We start from the raw sequence: 27,068 nt of genomic DNA on the forward strand, positions 1-27,068 counted from the left end.
CTCTGAGTTTGTTCTCCTGTGTACTAGATTCATTCCTGCTTAGAATATGAATGGAGCAGTCAGCCTTCTACGCACCTCTCCGAGGGGGAGGGAGAGGGGGGGGTCTGGACAAGATATGTCAGATCATGGTGAATGATGAGGTTTCTTTTTGCTGCTTGTGATTGGTTGGGGGGAGGGGGGGGGGAGAGAGCTGATATTTTGCCAGCAGATTTATGCAACTACACTGCCCTATATCCAAGAATAAGAGAAGAGTGATGTCATTGAGGGTGCTGGTCTCATTGCTGCATGTTCTGGGATTATTTGTTTTATAAAATGCACATCAGGCTGGGATGAAAGTAGTGGACTGAATACTTCCCAATGTTACTGTGATTGTTCAGTAGCACGATAAATGTGTGTGCATTTGTCTATCATAGTAACATAATAAATGATGGCAAATAAAGACCTGAATAGTCCAGTCTGCCCAACACTCACACTCAATATAATTCATGATTTTTTTTTTCCTTTGGCATTTCTGGGACATAGACCTTAGAAGTCTGCCTGGCATCATCCTTAGGTTCCAACTACTGAGGTTTCCATCAAAGCCCTTTCCAGCTCATCCTAAACTGAACCGCCATATACAGAACACAGACTGATACTCAAGATACTGAAGGGAATAGGCTTAGTAGATAAAGACAGGTTGTTCACCGTCTCCAAAGTAGGGAGAACGAGAGGGCACTCTCTAAAGTTAAAAGGGGATAGATTCCGTACAAACGTAGAAAACTGGAACGCTCTTCCGGAGTCTGTTATAGGGGAGAACACCCTCCAAGGATTCAAGACAAAGTTGGACAGATTCCTGCTGAACCAGAACGTACACAGGTAGGGCTGGTCTTGGTTGGAGCTCTGGTCTTTGATCTAGGGGCCGCGCACGATGGACCACTGGTCTGACCCAGCAGCGGCAATTCTTATATTCTTACATGCCTGCCCAGTACTGGCCTTAGTTCTTCACAATGAATGTAGCTGGTCTATCAAGTGTGTTTGCTTTCTACATTCCTAGCAAATTTTCCCCTCGCAGCGGCAGGAGGGAGTGGACATCCCTCCTGCCGATTTCTATTGAAGTGCGGTAGAGGGGAGGTTTGGCGGGGGAGGGGGTGTTTGCGGCAACAGGAGGGAGTAGGCATCCCTCCTGCCTCTATTTTGGTACTGGAGTCATGAGGGGGGGAGTATTGGGAGAGGTGGCACAGCGTTTTTTTTTTAAATGGGCACATAGAAAAAAAAATTATAAAAATAGGCAAACCTGTAACAGTTACCGACAGGTCTAGGACCTGTCAGGTTTTCCTGGTCGATAGTACTGATCCGATTCTGGCATGCAAGGTTAGGCCATCGATCAGATGGCTGGTTTTAATATTAATGACTTCATTTGAATGCCGGAGAATGTATGACCACACAGAAAACTACACAGTGATCCGTTTTGTGCATAGGGTCAGCAAATTCAATTGGTCGCTAAACCAGATGATCGGAGGCTTTAGTGCATCTAGCCCTGAATCTGGGATTTACATGCAAGCAAACGCTCTTCTGCTGAGCTATGACTTTTTCTCTGAGACACCCTCCTACAATATAGTATGCTAAGCCATAAGTCCAACAGTACCAGGTCTTCATAGCTGCTCACCCTCCACATCTCCCAGTATCTTTTCCCCTAAAATTTATCTCAGTTGCCACACAGATTCCTTAGCAGAGGGAAAGCCTTTTTAGGCTCTGCTTTTCATTGCTCAATACCATTTGGGAGACGAAAACTGCTTTTCTTCAAATGTTAAATATTATTTGGACCTTCTAAGAACATGGCTATAGTCTGTGTTTGAAAGTGGAATGAAAAGGAGAGAAGGGGCCTTTATTTTTGTTGTACTGTACTTTTCAGCTTGGGAGCCATGCTCAGCATGTTACAGAGAACGAACCACATGTGGCCACTGAAAGACTGCCAAACAATGTCCTTCACTCTTGTCTCTACCTCTTTTTATATTACAAACGGTATTTCTTTTATCCTATTTTTCTATACAGTTTTTGATTCTTTATGGCCTTGCCTTTACTGTAACGGAGCTATGCATGGGCATAGCAACAGATCCAGCTGCAATCTGCTTCTCAGACCCTTTGTCTGAGCTAAAGTTACATTGCTCCTCTCTGCTACCCTTCTGAAGCAACACATCAAAATCTAGACCAGGTCCTAACCAGACGCATGCTTTCAGTGGTTACCCACTTATAAGGGAGGAAGGGTGATTTACTTTACTATGAAAGAGAAGTTTCAAGATTTGAATTCACACTGTGTTGTGAAGCTCAGAGTTGAATAGGCAAAGATGACTGCATTACGTGCTTCAGGAAAAATGACGTGGCCCCTCAAAAACAGAGCTGGGATCTGTTGGTGGCACAGAGAATCACACTACTAAATAGTCATGGAGACTACAGCTTCTTGTCACTGCAGACATAGTTGGTTTTAACTAGGTTAAGTTCATGAGCAATGAAAAAGGATGAAAATTAACCCTGTTTTGTATCACTAACAAGTAGTCTTGTTTTTGCATGGTTACATGTAAATTGGATGTTGTCTTGTCCAACTACTTGGTTTACTCAATAAAAGATATTTGGGGGAAAAAATACATAAAGGCATTGTGTGAAGATTTAATATGCCTGAGAGACGCTCTGGGTCTCTGAATGAAGCAGTGTGTGAGTTGAATCTTAGGAGTGAATGAATTTGGAGATCAGACCCATTGCAGGATACAATTGTCCTGCTAGAGCTGCAAAAGGAACAAATCTTAAGAATTATTTCTCTCCTGTCACCTCAGAAAATTATAACTTCTCTAGGACAAGGCTAGAGTCAAATAGTAGAATAGCATATGAGGTTGGTAGGCAGAGTAACGGATGTGCTTTGTGAATCTTTCCTCTCTATTTCTACAGAGATAAGGAGTTTTGGAAGAGATGTATAGAAGTTCATCATGAATTTCTTGGTTCACTGACTGGAAAGTGTTAATATTTATGAGGGCTCATGAATATTCACTACTGCTGGCTCTGAGGATTCCATATTTTAGTACGCCGGATCTCTGCAGCTATCTCCTGCAAATAGATAAATCACAGGCATATGCCACTGAGGAGAACAGAAAAGAAGATTACAGCTGGAGGGCATGATCTCAGCCACCGAGACTGCAGTCATTCCACAAATGATGTTAAATGTCAAAATGAAACACAAAAGAAGCAAATCAACATGCAACAACCAAAAAAAAAATAAAAAGGAGAGAGCGAAACACCTCCAAATCCGTCAAGAAATGTAAATGTAAACTCTCAGCCTGTACAGTTTGTGAAATCCCTCATGGTTGATAAGAAGGAGGCCATCTAGTTTTATAGAGGGTCATCAGCTGAATTACCTCTGCTTTTGCACCATTGCATTTAGGAACTTGTAGTTATGATTTCTCTAAGGAAATCAGGACTACATATCCCTGTGTGCAGTCCAATGAAATCTAGGTTGGATGTAGGAATAATTCAAAAGCTCTAATTTTATGGAGCCACGGCCAGGGGGTAGTGCTCCCTGGATACTCAAAGTGCTGCACTTGCTAATGAGGTGGATCTCTGCCAAGATGCAGGGTAGAGCAGGAGAGATGGCCTCATTCACTAGGGATGGGCTGTAGGGGTCTGAGTATCTTTTCATTGTATTTCTTTTTGTTTGTTTCATTTATCAAATTAAAATGAAACAAATGACCCCCTCCCCCAAAACTAAAATGTAAACCAAGTCACTACCATACTTAAGTTATTTTAGCCCACTCCAAACCTTCCTTCAGCCTCCATACCAACTTCTTACCATGCATAATAATCTTTAGATGGAAAAAATCCCTTTTTGCTTCTACCTCACAATTTCTTTTCATCAAAGTAGCACTGGTCAACCTAAGACCTGCACCATTTTGTTACAGTATATAGTAGACTAAGGCTGGCACCAGTTTGATAAAGAGAAGTGATGGGACCAGAGAAAATGTTCAGTGACCTTTCCTGCCCTAAAACTTGTGCATGGTAAGGGAGGACGGGCCAGAGCAGGGATGGGCAACTGTTGTCCTCAAGGGCCACAACCCAGTCAGGTTTTCAAGACTCCACAATGAATATGCATGAGATTGCACACAATGGAAGTAGCACATGCAAATCAATCAATCTCAACTGGACTACTGCAACTCTACCTACATGGGAATCAACACCGCTCTGGTTCATAAAATGCAACTCATCCAAAACACCGCTGTAAGACTAATCTTCAACCTGAGAAAATACAACTCGGTCACAGCCTTCAACAAACAACTACACTGGCTACCCATCCCATCATGAATAACATTCAAAATATTATGCATCATTCACTACATACTTCATGGAAACTCAGCGACTCCTCTCATCCAGCTCTTCTCAATGGCATGGTCTACTTCACGCAGAACCCTCAACAGGATACTACTGAATCTCCCATCCACAAAAAAATCTTCAGTACAAACGTGTTTTCCACTCCATTCTTACTTTTCTAGGAGTAAAAACTTGGAATGACCTCACAGAAATGACCAAAACACAACCTAGCTACACCATATTCTGGAAGAAATTGAAAACCCATCTCTTCGACACATAATCTCCCATACCTCCTCTTTCTCTCCTAATTTCCACTTTCTTTCCTAACTTCCTCTTCCCCCCCTCTTCCCTCTCCTCCTCCCGACCCTCTCCCTCCTTTCCCCTCACTCCACCCTTTAAGTCGCCTTGAACCTGTATAGGAGTGACGCACAAATAGAAGATTAGATTAGAAATCTTGAAAACCTAACTGGGTTGTGGCTTTCAAAGACTGTGGTTGCCCACTCCTGTGCTACAGGGTGGTCCAGGAAAGAGAATTTGAAAGGACTGGGGGTGGCTTGGGCAGAACACAAAATTCACATTTTCTTTCGTTTTGGAACTGAAACAAACTACTTAATGCAGGGGTCTCCAAAGTCCCTCCTTGAGGGCCAAATCCAGTCGGGTTTTCAGGATTTCCCCAATGAATATGCATTGAAAGCAGTGCATGCACATAGATCTCACGCAAATTCATTGGGGAAGTCCTGAAAACCTGACTGGATTCGGCCCTCAAGGAGGGACTTTGGAAACCCCTGACTTAATGAAATCTGTGTGTGTATGTGGGGGGGTTATTTCCACCCTCTTGCCACCTCTGTGGACCTCATGGGTCTCTGTGGCTTTCTCAGAACCTTGGCGGCATCCATGGATTCCCTGGCATCAAGGCCAAACCCACCCAGGCGCTTGCACAGCACTTTACTACCTCCCCTATCCGTACTTATGTCTAGTAGTGCTATAGAAATAAGTAGTTTCAAGTTTTATTAACATTTGTTATACCACCTAATCGGAATTCTAGGCGGTTTACAATGGTAAAAAAGTACATACAAAGGTAAATGCATCCATAAAAACATAGTAAATTAAACATAGACAATGTCATTATAAAAAAAAAAATTATACAAAATACCTTGATACACAAAATACAACGAGGCAGTGGAGTAGCATTAATTGGTGACTATATTACTGGCCACAGCACTACAAAAGTGTTCAGCTGTCTTTCCCCTAGTTAATAAGTAGGAGAATGAAAAGCCAGGGTGCAAGCCACTGGGAACATCTCTAAGAAGAGCTTCTCCATTTACCTAATAATCACAAATTGTATGTGGTCTTTGTTCTGGGGAAAACAACATAAGAATAGTCTTACTGGGTCAGACCAATGGTCCATCTAGCCCAGTAGCCCGTCCTCAAGGTGGCCAATCCAGGTCACTAGTATCTTGCAACCCCCCCCCCCCCAAAAAAAAAAAAAAAAAGTAGCAAAATTCCATGCTACCAACCCCAGCTAAAGCAAAGCACATAAGAACATAGGAATTGCTATATTGGGACAGACCAAAGGACCATCAAGCCCAGTGTCCTGTTTTCAACAGTGGTCAATCCAGGTCACAAGTACCTGACAAGATCCCAAGGAGTATAACAGATTTTATGCTGCTTGTCCTAGGAATAAAAAGTGGATTTCCCCAAGCCATTTCAATAACGGCGTATGGACTTTTGTTTGTATCCAAACCTGACTTCACCACATTCTCTGGCAACAAATTCCAGAGTTTAATTACATATTTGTTTTAAATCTACTACTTAGTAGTTTCATCACATGCCCTCTAGTCCTAGTATTTTTGGAAAGTGTAAACAAGCAATTCACATCTACCCCTTTCCATTCCACTCAGTATTTTATAGAACTCTGTCATATCTTCCCTGAGCCATCTCTTCTCCAAGCTGAAGAGCCCTAGCTGCTTTAGCCTTTCCTCATAGGGAAATCACCCCATCCCTTTTATCATTTTTGCCACCCTTCTCTGTACCTTTTCTAATTCTTCTATATCTTTTTTTGCGATATGGCAACCAGAATTGCACACAGTATTCAAGGTGCAGCCGTACCATAGAGTGATACAAGGTCATTATAACATTTTCATCTTTGTTTTCCATTCCTTTCCTGATAATTCCTAACACTCTATTTGTTTTCTTAGCCACCGCTGCACACTGAGCTGAGGGCTTCAATTTATGCTCAACGATGACACCTAGATCCTTTTCCTGGATGGTGACTCCTAACATGGAACCCAGCATCATATAACTATAGTTCAGGTTCCTCTTTCCCATATGCTTCATTTTGCATTTGCTCACATTAAACATCATCTGCCATTTTGGGTACATAGACTAAAGCACGTGGGATAACTGTGCGCCGACAAAGACGTGAGGACAAATGCATGCTGGATTAAAACTTAACTTTAAAGTGTTGCCGCTTCTATGGGGGGGGGGTAACCACCCCCATTACAGAGGAAAGTGTAATTTTTACCTCTTTTTAAGGGAAAAATTACAGTTTCCTCTCTAAGTGTGTGTGGGGGTTTCCCCCTCCACTGCCTCCCCAACAGTAGCGGCAACACTTTTAAGTAAAGTGTGAGGTTCCCCCCACACCCCCCCCCCTTGGAGCGCTTTAAAGTTAAGTTTTAATCTGGCGCGCTGACGTCCTGTGTGCATTTGTCTGAGCGGCTTTGTCAGCGCTCGATTGTCCCGCGCACTTTTGACTCGTCACCGCCATTTTGATGCACAGTCTCCCGGTCTTGCAAGGTCCTCTTGAAATTTTTCACAATCCTCTTGTGACTTAAGAACTTTGAATAATTTTGTGTCATCAGCAAAATTGCTCTGTTGCCCATGGATTTTGGATTTGGATTAGTATCGCACCTTTCTCTGAAATAACTCAATGCAAGTTACATTCTGGTACAGTAGGTATTTTGCTGTCTCCTGGAGGGCTTATAATCTAATATAACGACTTCTACCTCACACATCTAAATGGTTAACAATTAAAAGAAGCTAGATTATATACCTAAAGGCCTTTTCTATCAAACTGCGCTAACAGTTTGCAGCGCGGTGAGCCACGCTGAATGGCCTGCACTGCTCCCAACGCTCATAGAGTTCCTATGAGCATGGGCCATTCAGCGCAGCTCTCTGCGCTAAAAACCATTAGCGCAGTTTGATAGAAAAGGCCCTAAGACTTGCAAAAAACAAAATTAAGAAATATACAATTCATTTACTAACATATCTTCAGAAAAGTTAAGGGCTCCTTTTATACATTTTTTTTTTAACCCTTTCAGGACCAAGGGACATATTTGTCCCATAACTTTAAAATCCTATAAATTTTGATTGGGATAGTCTACAGTTCTAAATTTGATATGTACGGATTCCATATGATACTGCCTTTATGTAAACAAACTGGTTCCGACATTCATTCATTAGCGTCGTTGCCAGATTGATGAGAAGATTCACTTGCCACACTGTCCATAAGCCAGAAGTGTGATTTTTTTAAATAAAAATAATGATATTTCACAAAAAAAAATCAATTTTTTGGCATCTGCAAGCCCTTTTTACCATAAAAATGTCGTCAAAACCACAAAAATTGGCCTACGATCCTTATGGTCCTGAAAGGGTTAATACAGAGAAGGGTGTTTAAAAAAATTATCTGCTCTGGGTGTCACATATGCTTGGTACACTACGGAATGAGACTATACTAGAACTTCAAGTTTTCATCGCTCTGTGCCTTCACTGTCAGACTATGGTGATCAACAGTCACAGTTCATTTTGAGAAATATACTGCAAAGTGTGTTGGAAGAAATCATATATCATAAAAATCCACTGAATTAGTTTGGGCTGGATGACATTTTTGCAGAGCACAGCAAAAAAAAATCTGGTTCTATTTTTTTTAACTTCCTATCCCTAGATGTCATGTCAAGGTAACTAGAGGGCAAAGAAGTGTCTCTTCATAGATATACCTCCAATGTCATTCTTTGGCACCTATCGATATTGAAATAATTTTTGCTCTTCTCTCTGGTCTGAACTCACCAGCTATGATCCAGCTGGCCTTAGTGATTTCTGCTTTATCCCTGGTCTGGATTTTCTAGGGGGCATTTGGTAGACTAGAAGGGAGGAGGGGGGGCCGGCAAAATTATAAACCAAAAGACCAGTCCTGTGGCTCAAGCCTCAGCCTACAACACAGCACCCCCTGTTCAGGGTGCACAGCAGAGACAATCAGCTCAACCCAAGGAGTGAAGGAAAGTAGCTTCTACCCAGGGTAAGTCTTAAAGAAGACATCTCCGGAGTAAAGGCTAACGTAAAGTGGAAGCTGAAGATTAACAAATGATAAAAATACATTTGTAGATGAAATGATTGAGCCTGAGGTCTGTTAGACACCTGAGGAAATTTTAATCAAATTACTAGTTCTAGTTTGCATGTATTCTGAAAAAGTATAAATCAAAATTTGGAAGGGGGTGAAACTTTTGCAGTGTCCCCCACTTTCCTCAAGATAATATTCCGTGTAAACACAACAGCTCGATGAGGTACACTCCTACCTGACTCTGCTTATGCCCTTTGGAGACATGGCAAGACATTAAGATATCCATCCTGTTGCTTCCATTTATGGAAGAGGACGGGGGAGGGGGGAGGAGGGGGGGTTGCGATGCCTTCTCATTTGCCCAAGATACGCCACCCAAGACTGGATACAACAGAGAACAAGAAATAGGGTTACCCACCACCCCACCATTTTGTGGTCCTGGACCTACCACAACATATAATGACAGGGTCCGCCCGATATCCCTGCTACTGTTTTATCCCCCCCCCCCCAAAAAAAAAAAAAAAATACTATGTCCCTGAAGGCTTGGAGCCAACTTTTCAAAATTATTGGCGGTGCTAAACCAATGGAAATCGCCCACAGAGCTGGCTCCCATGCTTGGAGCCAGAGGCAATTGACACAGTGCGTCCCCTTCCTGATCGTCGCCCTTTGATTCTCCACCCTTCCGTGCAATGCCGGGAATCCCTTGAAACAGACTTCTGCTACTATCGGGAGATTTGCTGGAGCAACGACTCGAGAGAGGGGAAATTTATCTCTTTGCCCAGCAATGCGCACTGCTGCTGCTCTCACCTCTCTTAACACATGCAAACAGCAAGGCTGCGGCCCTCCTCCCCGGGCTGCCCGCAGCTCCCTGATTGGCCGCCCCGTTTTCCTCCGCCCCTTTCCGGCTCATTGGCATTCGCCTCCGCATCCCCCAGCACCTTGCGCTGGAGACGCCGGAATAGTGGGCTTGCTGGTTCCCTGACAATTCTCCCCTGTGCCACTGGAGTAAAAGGGGGAGCTGCGATCCATGTGCGTGCGCGCGGATATGTGCGCCTGCTGCTATGTGTGTGCGCGTGCAAGGGTCTGCATGCGTGTGCGTACCCCGTCTCTCCGCTCGCCGTCTTTCATTCACGCTTTTTGATTTGAAACTCGAGTGGCAGAGCTGAATCCCCGGCGTGCCGTGCCTCGCCTGCTCTTCCCCCCCTGCCCGCCGTCAGCCCTTCAAGGCAGGTATATGGAGAGAAGCTCTTTGCTACAGCTCATCCAGGAGCAGGTGAGTCCACGGATCGTTTCCACGGCAGCCGAAGCAGCTGCCTGCCTTCAGCGGGCAGGGGGAATGGGGGGGGGGGGGCGGGTGCAGGCAGACAGACACACGGGCAACTTTGAAGGCGAAAGGCAGCAGGCAGGCACTTCCAGGGGACGGGGCAGCCGGGCTGAGCCAGGATGTGGGCTGTCGGTGATATTGTGTGGCACCGTGCATGGCTGCAGAGCGGAGTGGCACGCGCCCGTCTGGCCATTCCCCGAGGCCCAGGGCAGGATCTGAGGTGGAATGGGCAAGGAGCGCGCTTTTAAGACTGAGGGAGATGACGGGGAGAGTTGTTGAGAGCCCGTCACGCAGCAGCTGGCTGTGCGTGGCCTGTTACGGGGAGAAGGACCGAGTCCCAGATGTTCTCCAGCTGCTCTTGATCTGGTCCCTGCAGAATAGTGCTGGACAGGGAGGGGGGTGGGGGGGGGAGGCTGTGTTCTCGATACCGTTTTTACTCTCCGGGGAGCTAACTAAGCCTGCGAGAGCTTTTCCCCAATGAAAGCCACAATGTTACTACAGCACAACTTTTCTTATCTTTTTTTTATTTAATAAATTGAATATTTACAATATCTAGTAATACAAAAAAAAAAAAGGATAATCTCATAAGCAATACATAATCAGTCATAGACAATTCCTTTTTAAGCCCACATAAATGGGGAGACATGAAACATTTTCACCAAATAAATTATAGGAAAAGATAAAGAAAGTACAACAGCACAACTTTTCTGTTATTGAGTGGCTAAGTCGTTAGTTTTGTTTCTAAATATTTTATTACAGGTTTTAGAATAAAAGGTGTGTGCTTTTTGTTTAAAAAAAAACCACTTCCTAGAATTGAAAACCCTTTTAAGACCCCCTCTTCCTCTGGTGGTACTGCACTTTCCTGTGTTAAGTGGAGTGAGGCCTGCATGAGGTTTTCCAAGACCATTTGTAGCACAGCAGCACTTCTGTGGTGCCTCACACAACGAACTTAATTGGTTCCAGGAGCAAGTTTGTTATGCGAAAAGTTCGTTATGTGAAACGCGTTTTCCCATAACAATACATGTTAAAAAAAATAATTCGTTCTGTAGCATAAAATATGCTAAGATGACATAAAAAAAGATAAATTTTTTGTTATTATTTTTATTTAGATACATCTAAAAACATAATTGTTTTTTAAAACAAAACACATTTTTTAAATTTAAAGACAGACTAAGTAGAGTCTAATTTTACAGTGAGAGAGGGCAGAGTCTCAGCGGCAAAAACTGGGACTTAACTGTTCATTTTTTTTTTTTTCTAGCATCGGGGAAGCGGCGAGAGTAGCTCCGCCCCCCCCAACGCATCAGCAGTAGGCGCCGGGCCCCTGCGAGCTGACGGTCCGCCACTGCACAGGGAGCCAGGCGGAGAGAGGGCAGTTAAGCGCAGTGCCTGCGCGGAAGGATGCAGCTCGGGCGACTTCGTTGTGTGAAACGAAGTTCGTTGTAGGAAGCAAGACATGAAGTTCGTTGTGCGCAGCGTTCGCTGTGCGAGGCGTTCGTTATGCGAGGCACCACTGTATTTAGCTTTATTCTAGTGGGAAAAGCCTGACCAGATGAGCTGATTATCAGGATCTCTCTGGATGTAGTCTTGGAGTGTAAATGTAATATCTTTCTGAGTGCAGTCAGAGTTATGCAGTAATATAAGGAAAAGGGATTGGGACTCGTATACCACCTTTTTGTAGTTTTGTAACCACATTCCCGTAAACTGTAGGAAGGGGGGGGGAGGTGCTAAAAAGTTCTCAGCCCAACCAACTTCCTAAATTCTGAGCACTGTTTTGCCACTCTGGCTGAAAAGAGTGTTATTTTATTTTGCAAAGTGCCAATTTGCAGAATCGTAATGCTATGTTTTGACATTGTTTCAGATCATTGATTGAACAATGTCAACGAAAACTATGGAATTTTCAAATGTGGCACTTCGAGTCGTCATGAAGTTCCTGTTCCTGCAGAAGAAAACTCCAAAGGAAATCCATGAATGTATGGTGCAAAAAAAATGAATGACAAATGCCCCTCATACTCCATAGTAAAGAAGTGGTGTGAATTTTCAGTGTGAAGATTTTGAGACTGAAGATGCAACAAGGTTTGGAAGACCTCAAATTATGTCAACTCCTTAAATTATTGACTATGTCCATGATCTGTTTTTGGCAGATTAGCGAGTATTGGCTAAAACAATTGCTGAGACATCCAGGAAACATGTTGGATATATAATCCATGAGCTGCTGGGTATGCAGAAGCTGTCAGCCAAGTGGGTGCCCAAATGTTTGAATGTTAACGAGAAACAATGTCGAGTGGACACATTGAATTGATTTTTGCAGCATTTTCAGTGAGCTGGTGCCAACTTTTTGGAATCACTAGTTACTGTTGATGAAACATGGTTATACCACTTTCCTGAGACAAAATAACAGTCCTTGTAATGGCAGCATTCAGTTTCTCCAAGGCCACTGGAGATTATTCAGGAGGGGGGTACAAGTCAGATTCTTTCTTCCGCTCCCAGACATTTTTATGGATTCTCATAGAAACATAGAAATAGACGGCAGATAAGGGCCAAGGACCATCTAGTCTGCCCACTCCCATCTAGTCTGCTACCCTCCCTTACCTTTCTCTGTGAATAGATCCCATGTGTCTATCCCATTTGGCCCAAAAATCAGGCACGCTACTGGCCTCAATAACCTGAAGTGGAAGACTATTCCAGTGATCAACCACCCTTTCAGTGAAAAAGAATTTCCTGGTGTCCCCGTGCAGTTTCCCGCCCCTCCTCCAACAGGGAGACCAGAAAAAGTGGTCAGATTTTGGGCGACAGTGCTGACCCGTACCAGATGAAGAATTGGGCTTAGGCAGATATACTCCATATACTTTATAATGCCCTAAAGAGACTCAGAATACTGGAGGCCAGTTCTGGATCTCAAGTCAGTCAATGCAGGCTTCAAGATACCCTGTTTCAGTATGGAGATGGTGAGGTCGGTTATTGCTTCAGTGGCGCCAGGAGAATTTCTCACCTCTTGGGATTTGACAGAGATCTACGGTATCTACAAATTCCCATTTTTCCAGAACACAGGAAGTTCTTTCCATGTTCTGGAGCATCACTTCCAGTTCTCGGCCCTGCAGTTTTGACTGGTCACAGTGCCACACACCTTCACCAAGGTGATGGTGGTAGCAGCAACACATTTTCGCAAAACAGGGCTATAGGTGCATCTGTATCTGGATGATTGGCTAGTAAGAGCTCCATCTGAATCTGAAGGGAGGACGGCAATGCAGCATGTGATTCAGCTCCTGTAAAATCTGGGCTGGGTGATCAATTTTCAGAAAAGCCACCTGGAGTCAACATAAGTCCTGTAGTATCTGGGGATTCTATTCAACACAAAAGAGAACAAAGTTTTTCTTCCAGAGGCCTGTAGAGTGAAAATGACATGACAGATCAGGAAGTTTCAGGACAGGTCGGCACTTGCAGGTGCTGGGGTCAATGGTAGCAACTATAGATGTGGTTCCCTGGGCAAGGGCACACCTGTGTCCTCTCCAGGATGCGCTTCTATCTTGCTGGTGCCCGCAAAGGGATGCATTACAATGGAGGCGTGGCTCAGTCTAGACCTGGGGTCTCAAAGTTCCTCCTTGAGGGCCGCAATACAGTCAGGTTTTCAGGATTTCCCCAAAGAATATGCATGAGATCTATGTGCATGCACCGCTTTCAATGTATATTCATTAGGGAAATCCTGAAAATCTGACTGGATTGCGGCCCTCAAGGAGGGACTTTGAGATTCCTGGTCTAGACTGATGACTGGAGCCTCAGTCCCTAGACCCTAGTCCTTGAGAGCTGTATTCCAGTCGAGTTTTCAGGATTTCCCTAATGACTATGCATGAGATCTATTTGCATGCACTGCTTTCAATGCATATTCATTGAGGAAATCCTGAAAACCCGACTGGCATACGGCTCTCGAGGACCGAAGTTCCCTACCCCTGCCCTAATCTGAAGAGTTCCACTCTGCATCTCATGTGTGATTCTAACTACAAATGCCAGCTTCTATGGTTGTGGAGTGCATTGCGAAGGGTGCCCAGTTCGGAAATGCTGGTCCTCCTCCCAAAAGAAGTGGTCACTCGACTGGTTGAAGCTGAGAGTTATCAGACTAGTGCTGCAGGCATTTGGAAGCACACTGTGGAACAAAGCTGTGCGAGTTTTCTTAGACAGTGCAGCAGTGGTAGCTTATGTTAATTGGCAAGGAGGGCACCGAGAGTACTGCTCTACACTTGTTGTTTTGGTGGACAGAGATCACCTACTGGCTCTCTTGGTGGCAATGTAGCAGGAGTAGACAATGTGCAAGGGTATTTTCTCAGCCAGAAGACCCTAGATCCCAAAGAATGGGTGCACTCTCCAGAGGCAATCAACAGCATTGTGAGTCATTAGGTGCACCCAAATGTTTGATTTGATGGCATTGGCAGCCAACAAGAAAGTGGCACAGTTCTTCAGTCGAAGATATGAGCTGGCTTGGATGCCCTGATGCAACCATGGCCAAAAGTTGGTCTTCTATATGTCTTCCCCTCATGGCCCATGATAGGCAGAGTCCTGTGAACAATAATGTCACATTCAGGGTTGGTAGTTCTTGTCGCACTAGACTGGCCGTGGTGTCCGTGGTATGCAGATCTTCTCTGTCTACAGAGGGACTAGAGTCTCAGACTACCGTGCTATCCAGGGTTGCTCATGCAAAGCCTAGTCACCCTGGAGGATCTGGAGTGCTTTGGTCTTATGGCATGGCTCTTGAGTGTGCAACCTTAGTGCACAAAGGCTATTTGGACAGGGTGAGTGCCACCCTCCTATGATCCAGGAAGCAGACAACATTAGCCACCTTTGTGAAAGCTTGGAAGTGTTTCCAGGTCTGGTGTGCACAGAAGAGTGAGGAACCAGTTTCAGCTCCGATTTCCTTTGTCCTAGCATTCTTGCAGGAGGAACTTGAAAAAGGTCTGGTGGTGGGCTCCCTCAAAGTTCAAGTAGCAAGTCTTTCATGTTTCAGACCTCAAGTGAACATGAAGTCCTTGGCTTCGCACCCAGATGTACCCAGGTCTCTAAAGGGGGCTTTGCTCTTATGTCCTCCAGTATGATACCCCTTTCCATCATGGTGACTTAATCTTGTCCTACAGGTTAGAGCTCCATATGAGCCTCGAAGCAGGCATCATTATTGGACCTCATGGTTAAAACAATATTTTTTAGTGGCAGTCACTTCAGTTCAGTGGGTGTCGGAACTGCAAGCTCTCTTATGTAGAGAACCTTTTCCCAGAATATTGGAGTCTGGAATGATACTGCGCACTGTACCTTCGTTCTTGCCAAAAATGGTTTCCAATTTTCATGTCAACCAGGAAGTATTGCTGCCCGCCTTTATGCCCGCAGGTTCCAAGAAGGGGAAAGTCCTGAAATTACTGGATGTTCACAGAGTGCTGTTTCATTATCTAGAAGTGACAAATGAGTTTCAACTGTCGAATCATTTCTTTGTGCTGGCAGGTGCAACCCATAAGGGTCAACCAACTTCTAAAACAACCATTTCAAGGTGGATTCGTATGGCTATTTAATCAGCTTATATCAGGAGTGGAAAGAAGCCACATTACACTAGGGGAGTAGCATCCTCCTGGGCGGAGGTTTGCAGAGCGGCCACGTGGTCCTCCCTCCATACTTTCACAAAATTTTACAGGGTAGATGTGGTGGCCAAATTAGACACCACCTTTGGATTATCTGTATTTTCAGCAGGCTCATCTGTCCCACCCTAGATTCCGGGGAACTGCTTTGATACATCCCAAGAGTTCAGGAATGATGTGCCTATTACTCTAGAAGAGAAGATTAGGTACTTACCTTGATAATCTTCTTTCTAGTAAGTAAGCACATCATTCCTGAAGCTCGCCCTGTCAGATGTTAATTAGCCTGCTTACTGCCTCAGACAAGCCGGGAAGTCCGGTTTTCTTGTTTCTTTCCTTTCTCCAGTAAGGACAAAGAGGTTGGCACAACTATTTCATTTCATTCAGGGGGTATCCTTCAGAACCCTAAGGCTGTTAGTGCAGATTGCATTTGGGTAGGTGGTTTGCTCATTCCACCTCGTTATATGCTTAAATGTTTATATGTTTCAATGGTTCATGTTTTAAGTATTATGTAATATGAGCAGAACACATTTGTTTCTCGGGGAATATCTCTGTCCCTCTTATGTTTCCTCTCTAGGGCTGACCATCTGCTTTGATACAAACTGAGGAGTTACAAGACAGCCCAGAGTGATGTGAGGCAGAGAGAAGAAAATGCAAATGAGGCTCTCTATACAGAATCTTGCGGGAAGGAATGATTACCCAAGAGTTCAGGAATGATGTGCTTATTTACTAGAAAGAAGAAGATTATCAAGGTAAGTACCTAATCTTCCCTTCTGCTGGGTCTTGTTTCCATGACGCACAGGAAGTGTGCATCAAAGGGTTGGGATCTGGTAGAAACCTAGAGTGCTTTGGTGGTGGTGGGAAGACTCGAGGCACCTTTCTGGGTTTTGTAACCATTGATGCTGTCACTGGTGGAGCATGGAGAAGCAATTTGAGGAAAGGTAGGTGGACGTCGCCAGGGGGAGGTGGTAGGGACTGCTGCAGCATCATGGAAGAGCAGTTTCAGGAAATATGGGTGGATATGGAGGGGGTGAGTAGGGACTGCCATCTATGAGATAATATATTACTCATTACTGGGTAAAAGTAACATTACAGTTACTTCATTACTTTAGCATAATGGTAATTGTTACAGTTACTCGTTCATGTTATGGTAATATATTACCGGTACTGTAATTACAACTCTAGATGTTACCTTCTTTCTTTTTGCAGCTTGATCCGGACAACACGGGTTATATTGGTGTGGAGACCTTTGCCAGCCTAGTGCACAGCCATGAGCTGCCCCTGGACCCTGCAAAGCTGGAGATGTTGTTTGCCCTGGCACAAAGCAATGATGAAGGGCAAATCTGCTACCAGGAGCTCGTTGACTTGGTCAGTAACGTGAGTAGTTTTGTAGATACCAGTGCTTGGAGCATTCTGACTTCTCATTGAAAGAAGTTCACAGAGCTAGTTTTATGGTGCTAGCTCTGCTTCTGGCTCACATATAAATCAAGAATTTCAAGCAGAGTTTCTGGTGCAAAATTATTTTTCTCTACAGTGAGAAATGAGGAGTTGTGTGTGTCTTGAATATTAAGTAGGTGTTGGTCGCATGACAGTAAGAGTGCATGTTCTTTTGAGAGCTGACTCAAATCTTTTTGTAGATAACGGCAGATAAAGACCTGAATGGTCCATCCAGTCTGTCCAACATTCACACTCAATGAATCTGGTCTAAAATACTTGATCCGTCTTTTTTGCCATTTCTGGGATATAGACCATAGAAGTCTGCCTGACAGAGTTCTCACGTTCCAACTGCTGGAGTTGCCATTGAAGCCTGTTCCACCCATCCTACCCTTCTCCACGTTACTCTATTACATCTTCTCTAATTGGACCCCTGAGGAAGGTGTTTCATTGAAATATGGCCCGTATTGAGTCCGTGTAACACAAATGTGGATAGAGTTTTTTTAGCTTTTTTTCTGAAGAAAATAAAAGGAGTTTTTGAACATTGTTGGTTTCCACACTTTTTGTTTGGTTTGCCATTTTCTCTGTGGAAACTTGGGTCATTTCTTTGTTTTCTGTTGTACAGGGAAATAAACCTCAAAGAAGCTCAGTTCCTCACTCCTCAATGTGAGTGTGATATGGACTGGTCACTTTACTTAAGTTGTTGTAGTCACCTCCAGCCTTCTCCAATCTCTAGAGCCACCTCTCATCTCCTCCAATTTCTGTCTATAGCTTATGGAAGTTAGACCAAAGGCTTGCATATCTCTCTTTTCAGATCACCTACAGGAACCAGAATTCTAAGAAAGCTTAGCGATCAGTCTCCACAAACAGACCAAAAATAGTCAAAGGTCCTTCCTCCAGAGCCCTTTTCAGGCAGGGTAAGGGAACTTCTAGTAACTCAAAATTGGAGTCTCTTTATTCCCCTTCTCAGTTCCAAAGGTTTTCTCAAACTCATCAATTTCCTAGGTCACAAAAAGCCCTAAGGCCTTTTAAACAACAGTTCTCATCATTCAAAAAATTTGCAAATCCATATGCAAAACAGGTCCTCTTCATTCAGAAGTAGAAATCATTTAGCCAACTCTAGGTTCTTAGGGAATTTATTCAGGTCAGTGTTGTAGGATGGAATGTTCTTGCCACCTCCCACATTGCTTTCCTAACTCACTACTACCATCCGCTGGCAGAGCATTGAACTTTCCACCCTGATATTAACAGGAACCTTTCAAGACCTATCATTAGGCCAAGTTGGCTTTGTATGGGGATGGCTTGCTTCTTCTAATAGGACATATACTCCATCACAGTGAACCACTGCAGCAATCTGAGATATCTTAAGCATATTATTGAAACTCTCATAATCAAAAAGGAAAATCAAAGTCAAATCTATGCTCAGAGATTATTTGATTATGCTGCTAGCAAATGATATTATCTGAATGTCCACTTCTATAGTAAAAAAAAAATAAAACTGTAATGTTAAGCCACTCAAGTGTGTATTTATGTAATGTAATATATTAATACTAGTCTTATAGCCCGTTACATTAACGGGTGCTAGAATATATATGTGTGTCTGTCTGTCTTTATTTCTTTCTCTCTCTCTCCTTAGCCGCTTTCTGTATTTCTGTCTGTCTTTCTTTTTCCTCAGCTGTCTACCCATTCTCCCTTCCTTTTACCTTCCCTGTGTCCACCACCACCCCTTCACTGCTCCCCTTATCAAGCAGCAGCCCTTCTCCCTTTTTTTAATCTCTTCCCTGTCCAGCAGCACCTCTTTCCTGTCCAGCAGTAGGCTTCCCTTCCTTTTTCTCCCCCCCATCTCTTCCCCTGTCCAGCAGCACCTCTTTCCTGCTCCCCGTCCAGCAGTAGGCATCCCTTTCTTTTTCTCCCCCCCTGCCTCTTCCCCTGTTCAACAGCACCCCTTACCTCGCGTCTGCCCTCCACCGACAGCCGCCTCAAGCCGCCGCAGCCTGCAGCCGCCGGCACATTAACGGGTGCTAGAATATATGTGTGTGTGTCTGTCTTTATTTCTTTCTCTCTCTCTCTCCTTAGCTGCTTTTTGTCTTTCTGTCTTTCTTTTTCCTCGGCTGTCCACCCATTCTCCCTTCCTTTTGCCTTCCCTGTGTCCACCACCACCCCTTCACTGCTTCCCTTATCCAGCAGCAGCCCTTCTCCCTTTTTTTATCTCCCCCCTGTCCAACAGCACCTCTTTCCTGCTCCCCCTGTCCAGCAGTAGGCCTCCCTTCCTTTTTCTTCCCCCCGTCTCTTCCCCTGTCCATCAGCACCTCTTTCCTGCTCCCCCATCCAGCAGTAGACCTCCCTTCTTTCCCCCGTCTCTTCCCCTGTCCAGTAGCACCCCTTACCTCGTGTCTGCCCTCTGCCGACAGCCGCCTCAAGCTACGGCGGCCTTCAGCCGCCAACAGCTGTGGTGGCATGCAGACGCCGACAGCTGCCACGGCTGACATCCACCTCAGGAGAGAGAGATGTGCGTGGTAAGTGCACATGCGCACTCCTACCTGCGGGGACCTACAGTGCACGGAAAACGGAACACGCTGGTAAGAGTGTGCATGCACGCTTAGGCTTTTATTATATTAGATTCCCCAGGAGGGGTTCAATGCAATTTACAGGTTAAGAAGAGACTAGCCATATCCAGGAATTACTATCTTACATTAGGGATCAAGACATAGCAACAGGGGAGCTTTTATAGGAGGGAGAGGTTTTTAGTTATATTGGGAGAGAGTTCTACCATTTTGTCACCATATATTAAAAAGTTATAGAATGTATTGTGTTGTATTTGATACCTCTGGGTTCTGAGAATCTCAAATGGTTGCTGATCAAGTTATAATTCTTGTTAGGTGATAGTTCTTCTGAATTTATCATATGATCTGGGGTTTCACCATCAAAGATACCCACAGGAGGAGCTTAAGGCTCCTGGGCCTATTCTGGTTGGCCCAGGCGCCTCAGGCCCCACCTGTGGGCGGGGTTGAGCCGCCTAGGCCAATCCGGCCCCATTCCTGCGCTGGCTGGCCGGATGGGCGGGCTTGGCACCCATCCATCCAGCCAACATTTTTTGAGGTATGAGGAAGGGGGGTGGGGGTGGGGGGTCATGGGGGTCGGTGGAGGGCAGATCGGGGGTTTGGGGGGCAGTCATTGGGGGGGTTGCATCGAGGACAGGAGGGCCTGGGATCCCTCCCCGTATTTTAGTGGGGGGTAGGGGTTAGAGAGGGTCACGGGCAAGGAGGGCTTGGGCTCCCTCCTGGCCGGATCGTGTGGTGGGGGGAAGGGGGGGAGATCGGTGGGCCAGGAGGGCTTTGGCTCCCTCCTGGCCCCAACGGATTCGGTCCGGGGGGGTTGGGGGATAGCTGGGCAGGAGGGCTTGGGCTCCCTCCTACCCTGATAGCGTCGGGGAGGTCGGGGGTGCCACGGGGCAAGAAGGCTTGGGCTCCCTCTTGCCCTGATGTCGTCGGGGGGGGGGGGGGGGAGAGTGGATTCTGTAACCGGTGTTGTTTTTGACAGACACCGGTTATAGAATCCAGCTTTTAGGCGAAGGACTGGCTCCTCCTTTGCCTAAAAGCTCTTGTTTTGGACGTTTGGGGCTTAGGCTTTTTTTAGGTTGATTATATGGTATAAATTTAGACGTAGTGGTGGTCTGGGCGTTTAAACAGCTGAACGTAGAGGCAGGCCATTATATAAAAAAACCCTCCTTTTGGACTTTTTTTTGTTAATGGACATTTTCCCTGCTTCTACTTTCAACGTTTAAGGCCTTAGGCCAAACGGGGACTTAGACTTTTTTTTTATTATGCCCCTCTATATGTGTGTGTGCATTGCACAGAATAATCCAAATGAAAGTTGAAGGCAGCATAGCTTTTGCTACTTAAAAGTGACATATGAGGACTGGCCTTATGTTTTAGATGGTAAGTACTGTGCACTACCATGTGGAAGGCCCATAGTTTGATTCAAGGATGTCTGGGTTAGCTGGAGTTAGGGATTCCATAGAAGCAGTGTTCATAGCTTTTGGGGCTTTTTGGATACTATTTAAGGCATGTTAGCTAGATTCGAAGCCCATGAGAGAGGAAGGATTGCGAGGTTTCTGTACCTACATTACAATAACCTTTTTGTGAGGTGAAAGGTGATAAAAATCTCCAGTAGTGGTGAACGAAAGCTCGTAAGCACCAAACCACAACTCTATAACAAGAGAATACTGCCAAGCCAACCAAAATTGATATACGTATTGTAAATGGCAGTCTCATTATGAACATATAGGATCTCTAAGATAGATGAAGGGATAGTAGACTGTATGGATGGATAGGCTACAGGGTCTTTGCCATCATATTCTGTGTTCCATGGAAATTAAAATGGGATGGGACAAAATTTACAGAGGCAGGTGGCACCTTATAGATTATGCAATTTATTTAGTCATTTGCGTGTTCCATGGAAATTAAAATGGGATGGGACAAAATTTACAGAGGCAGGTGGCACCTTATAGATTATGCAATTTATTTAGTCATTTGCTTTTGAGAACCAGAGTCCACTTTATCAGATGGTTCTCAAAAGCTAATACCTCAATAAATTGGTTAGTCTATAAGGTGTCACTTGCCTCTGTTAATTTTGTTACATTAGATCAGTATTTCTCAACTTGGTCCTGGAGTAACCCTTTGCCAGTCAGAATTTCAGGATATCCAAATTGAATTTGCATAATCGTGATTTGCATACACTGCCTCTGTGATATGCAAATGTCTTTCATGCATATTCATTGTGGATATCTTGAAAACCTGATTGACAAGGGGTTACTCCAGGACCAAGTTGAGAAACACTGCATTAGATGAGCATTGCTACCCCCGTATTGTCTTCTGCAGTATTAGAACAGGGGTTCTTAATCCAGTTCTTGGGTTACACCCAACTAGTTGGGTTTTCAGGATATCCACAATGAATAGTCATCAGAGAGATTTTATGCAGTAGAGGCAGTGCATGGAAAGCGCACTCATGAATATTCATTACAGATATCCTGAAAACCTGACTGGCTGGAGTGCCTCTAGAACAGCCTCCAGCATTGGGTTTGGGAACCATTGCTTTGCTCATCATTTCAAGTGTTACCAGGTGGATCCAGGTCTGGGGGCAGGCTGAGTCACTCCTGGTTTTTTTTTTCTTTTCTTATTCATGTGTAGCTTGCCTGCTTACTCTGGCATAGGATAAGGAACTTGTACTTGAAGTGAGGAGAGAGAAACCAACTCAGCATTTGCACTCACAACATTTGAGGAGTACTGCCCCCACCACCCATACACACACACATTTAACCTGTGGAAACGTTCCATATATTGTCAGGAAATGCAAGATTAGTTGATTGTTCACTGTTTAGTTGCTCTCAAACCACTATTTTCTCGTTTCCAACCTATCACCTGTAGTCCTTATTCAGCTTGTTACTATGTCATATAAGAACTGTCATACTGGGTCAGACCAAGGGTCCATCAAGCCCAGTATACTGTATTCATCAGTAGCCAATTCTGGTTCCACATAACTGGCAGAAGCCCTGCAGCTAGATAAATCTTTTGCTGCTTACCTCCAGGGATAAGCAATGGCTTTTGCCAAGTTCACCTGGTTGATAACAGTTTATGAACTTTTCCTTCAGGAACTTGTCTAAACATTTTTTTTAAACACAGCTACACTAATTGCTTTTAGGACATCAAATTCTGGAGCTTTAAAGAGTGAATGTTTCTTCTATTTTCTCTTCCTCTGATAGTTTAGTTCTGTGAGAACAAGACAAGCAAAAAAAAAAAAAAATGTTTTGAGGAGTTTAAAAGATCTGCTAGCTTAATTTCAGAGATGAATCTGCTGGAGGATCTTTGGCATCCTCTAGTCACAAGAATCTGCCTCTCCATACCATCTCTGATTTCCTGATCTTTTTTTGGACCTTTTGAAGTGTTTTATAATCCTTTGTGTGATTTTGGATGAAAGCAGCTCATTTATTGCTAAATCGCAACAATCAACCAGGGGGAACTGACAGGAGAAAGCGCTCAATAAATATGGTCCTCAGCATTGTTTTTGAAATGTTATCTGCCCTAGATTTCCTGATCTTCTGGAGGCGTGAGCAGAGATGTGTCATCATGTCTAAGAAAGGGCATGCTGTGCTATTCCTATAGAAATAAAGAATAGAAAAAACGATTTTCAAATGCCCAGTGCTTCAAAATTGTAAGCTGCTCTCTTAGTTCAAACATTTACTCAAGTAGTACTACGCGTAGCGGTGATTTCCTGTTCGACACGCACAAATGTCCGTCGGAAACTGGTGCATCCGAAAGACGTTCCGTCGGGATGGAGAGTGCAGCTCGGCCAAACCATCGCCAGACTAGCCACAAATAATGCATAAATGCGGCAAAGAGTGAGGAGCAAATTTCCTGCCAAATAGTATTTTCTCATGCCGGCAAAAAAAGAGACTTTATGTCGGAGGAGGCGGCGGAGTAGAATCAGTTAGGATGTGTGTGTGAATGTTCCGATGGCCCTGACGCAGCGGTTGTATAATATACCCGCGAAACGCTGGCCGCGTTGGTGAACGGAATGTTTTGAGAATTTTATTGCTTAAACTTCGACAATGAAGAACACTCAACTAACAAGATAAGTTGCTTGGTCGAGTTTTTCAAATTTGGACTTTACACACAGTAGTTTGATATGTAGTACCCAATTTAATGCCATTAAGTCTTTAGCACTTTAGAGTGTGGGGTTACTCTATTAAGTTTTAGTAAATTCAGCAAGTATATAAGATGTTTGATAACATTAGATTTAGAGGCCAATGATTGGAGCAGGAGCATGTATACTACGCAGATTTTCTCAGTTGATGACTGTGTCGCTATGCGTAGGCTCCATTTCTGAGGCTATTTAGTTGGATAAGTACAAAAATCTATAAAAATTATAAAAAAATAGATAATAATAGTTTGAGTATACTGAGGTGTAGGGTCTGATAGAGTGGTATTCTACTCCTATTGCTTGTATTTATAGCTAATACCACAGGGTTATATTACGTTAGGTTTAATACTAGAAGAAAACACAGCCATACGCTATAACAAAAATAAAGAACTTTATTTTCATTCTCAGATGACCGCCTAATTAAAAGCTTCATAAAACACATTTTCAACTGTTTTCTAAACTGAAACATATCACACTGTGTTCTTGGCTCAGAGGGCAACGAATTCCAAAGAGGAGGACCTGCCACGGAAAATACCGTTTATCTTAAACCAGCTAATTTTGCATGGCCCAAACAAGGCACAACTTATAAATTTGCAGATACAGAATATAATGTACTCTCTGAATAATGCCAGACTAGTAACTTCTTAAGACAGCATGAAGTAGCGAACAAAGGATCTCTAAGAACCTTGAAAATTATCCAACAAACCTTACATTTAATTCTCTTTGCCACAGGTGCAAGGAAAAAGGTGCAGAGGTAATATGATCTTGCCACCCAAGTCCAGTTTTGCAGAACAGGTCATCTTTGGCAGCTTCCAGCACATCCTGACAGGTTTTAAATGGGGAAACAAAGTGAGAAAGAAATCAATGTAACTTCTTTCTCTTCATCTCCTCTTTCCCACAGTCTTTTTCTTGGTTCCACCGTGTTCAATGCTGCCAAGTTACCCATTCCAGGAGAGAGAGACTTTTTGGCTAGGCCTGGATTTCTGTCAGCCTCATCTGGGTGCATTATGGGACCCGCAGCATTGATTTCAATGGATAGAATCATGGACTACAATTACAACTACTACACTTCTTTGGGATGTAAGTCTAAAACCAGGACCGACCAAAATGTTTCCCTCCTGGAAGGGGTGATTTGGCAGCTCTGCATATTAAAGAGACATCTCAATTAAAACAGAGATGCCAAATTATCCTATTTCAGTTTAGGCATTTTGGGTCAGTCCTGGTGTTGAACTTACATCCCAAAGCAGTATGGGATTTGTAGTGCCTGATCATACCCATTGAAATCAGTACTGCAGATCCCATAATGCACCAGGATGGGGTGATCAGAAATTGAGGACTCTCTTAACAACTAGGCAGGAGACTGGAAAGGAAATGGCGAAAGAGCAAAGCACTGGAGCACAGAACACATTGGAGAGCAGCAATAAACAAATACAAGTTCAACATATCAGAAGCAAAGAAAAACTACTATGCCAGCAAATTAGAAACCAAAACTATAGACCAGTGGTTCCCAACCCTGTCCTGGAGGACCACCAGCCAGTCGGGTTTTTGGGATAACCCTAATGAGAGATTTGCATATAATGAAAGTGACAGGCATGCAAATCTGCCATATGCATATTCATTAGGGCTATCCTGAAAACCTATCTGGCTGGTGGTACTCCAGGACAGGGTTGAGAGCCACTGCTCTAGACAATAAAAAATTATTCCTCCTGGTGCGACAGCTAATAACCCCACCCGAATCAAGAATCTGCAGGCTACCGCAACAAAATTACAGCTGAAAGACTAGCAGATTTCTTTTTCAATAAAATCAAAACAGTTCAATCGGAAGTAGCCAAAATGACCATCACAGAAACACCCCCTTTTGATACCTCTGACTACCCCATCGAACCCATTAAAGCAGACTGAATCTGGGCTTCATTCACCAACTTGTCCACCTCTCTGGAGGAGTGTGTGGCGCAGTGGTTGGAGCTACAGCCTCAGCACCTGGGGTTGTGGGTTCAAACCCCGCGCTGCTCCTTGTGACCCTGGGCAAGTCACTCAGTCCTCCATAGCCCCAGGTACGTTAGAAAGACTGTGAGCCCGCTGGGACAGATAGGGAAAATGCTTGAGTACCTGATTGTAAAACAGCTTAGATAACCTTGATAGGCGGTATATAAAGACCTAATAAACTTGAAACTTGATAACAAAAAAACTAATATCCAAACTGTCCACACGCAGCAGCCCCCTGGACAACTGCCCCTCATATCTCCTCACGGCCGCACCTGAACAAATCATCAGCTGGATCACCGATCTCCTAAATAGCTCCTTAAATGACTGGAAGAAATGGGAAAAATATCACTTGCCCCTATACCAAAAGCATCAAATGCAGATCTCTCCACAGCCTCAAACTATAGGCCCATTGCTGGCATTCCCATTTTTACCAAACTCCTTGAAACCCAAGTAAGCAAGCAACACTCTTGCCTTCATCCGTCCCAGTTCGGATTCCAACAACAATACAGCACGGAACTTCTTATCCTCACCCTAATCACCAAAACCAAACAATTACTTAGTACGGGCCGTCAGGCAATACTCCTTCAATTCGACATTTCTGCAGCCTTCAATTCCAGTGGACCACTACCTACTCCTAACAAAACTGTCAGAGATTGGAATTACAGGTACAGTGCTAAAATGGTTCACCGACTTTCTACAGAACAGATAATACATTGTTAAAAAGGACAGGGAGATCTCTAACCCCTGAAAGGCCTTCTATGAAGTTCTTCAAGGCTCTCCGCTCTCCCCCATTCTATTTAACCTATTGAGTTCACTTGGAAACATCAAACTCGAAGACGAAAGCATAATTTCCTATGTAGATGATATTATTCTCCTCATTCCTACAACCAATCAGACACTACCAACAAAATCTCAGTCAACATTGAAAGAATCCAAAATTGGGCAACAATCAACAAATTAAAGCTAAATGCCACCAAAACCAAAGTTCTATACTTCCACACTACCCAGCAGACGACACCGACAAGCATTACTCTTCAATCAGGCAACACCCTCACAGTAGACAAAACCTCCAAAATCCTAGGCTGTATTCTAGACTCCACGCTTAACATGGAACCACAAATTTCCCATCTCCAGAAGTCCCTCATCACCATGAGACAATACTTTCATTGGACCATTTTGCCTTGATTGTGCAGATGATGATTCTACCACAATTGGATTACCGTAACTCCACCTACATGGGAATCAACACTACTCTTGTCCATAAAATGCAACTTATTCAATACACAGTGGTAACACTAATTTTCAACCTAAAAAAATATGACTCAGTCTCAATCTTCATCAAGCAATTGCACTGACT

General features: G+C 44.0%; 1 protein-coding gene across 1 annotated transcript in view; it reads left to right on the forward strand.

Moving 5' to 3' along the window:
• Nucleotides 1-9,520: 9,520 nt before the first annotated feature.
• RHBDL1 (rhomboid like 1) overlaps nt 9,521-27,068 on the forward strand; it is an 81,893-nt gene continuing 64,345 nt past the window's right edge. The window contains exons 1-2 of the mRNA XM_033914800.1: nt 9,521-9,935; nt 16,802-16,960. Coding sequence (XP_033770691.1) covers nt 9,897-9,935; nt 16,802-16,960 — 198 coding nt within the window. The 5' untranslated portion in view covers nt 9,521-9,896. The remainder of the gene's footprint in view (nt 9,936-16,801; nt 16,961-27,068) is intronic.

Source organism: Geotrypetes seraphini, chromosome 11, assembly GCF_902459505.1.
Source record: "Geotrypetes seraphini chromosome 11, aGeoSer1.1, whole genome shotgun sequence".
Lineage (NCBI taxonomy): Eukaryota > Metazoa > Chordata > Amphibia > Gymnophiona > Dermophiidae > Geotrypetes > Geotrypetes seraphini.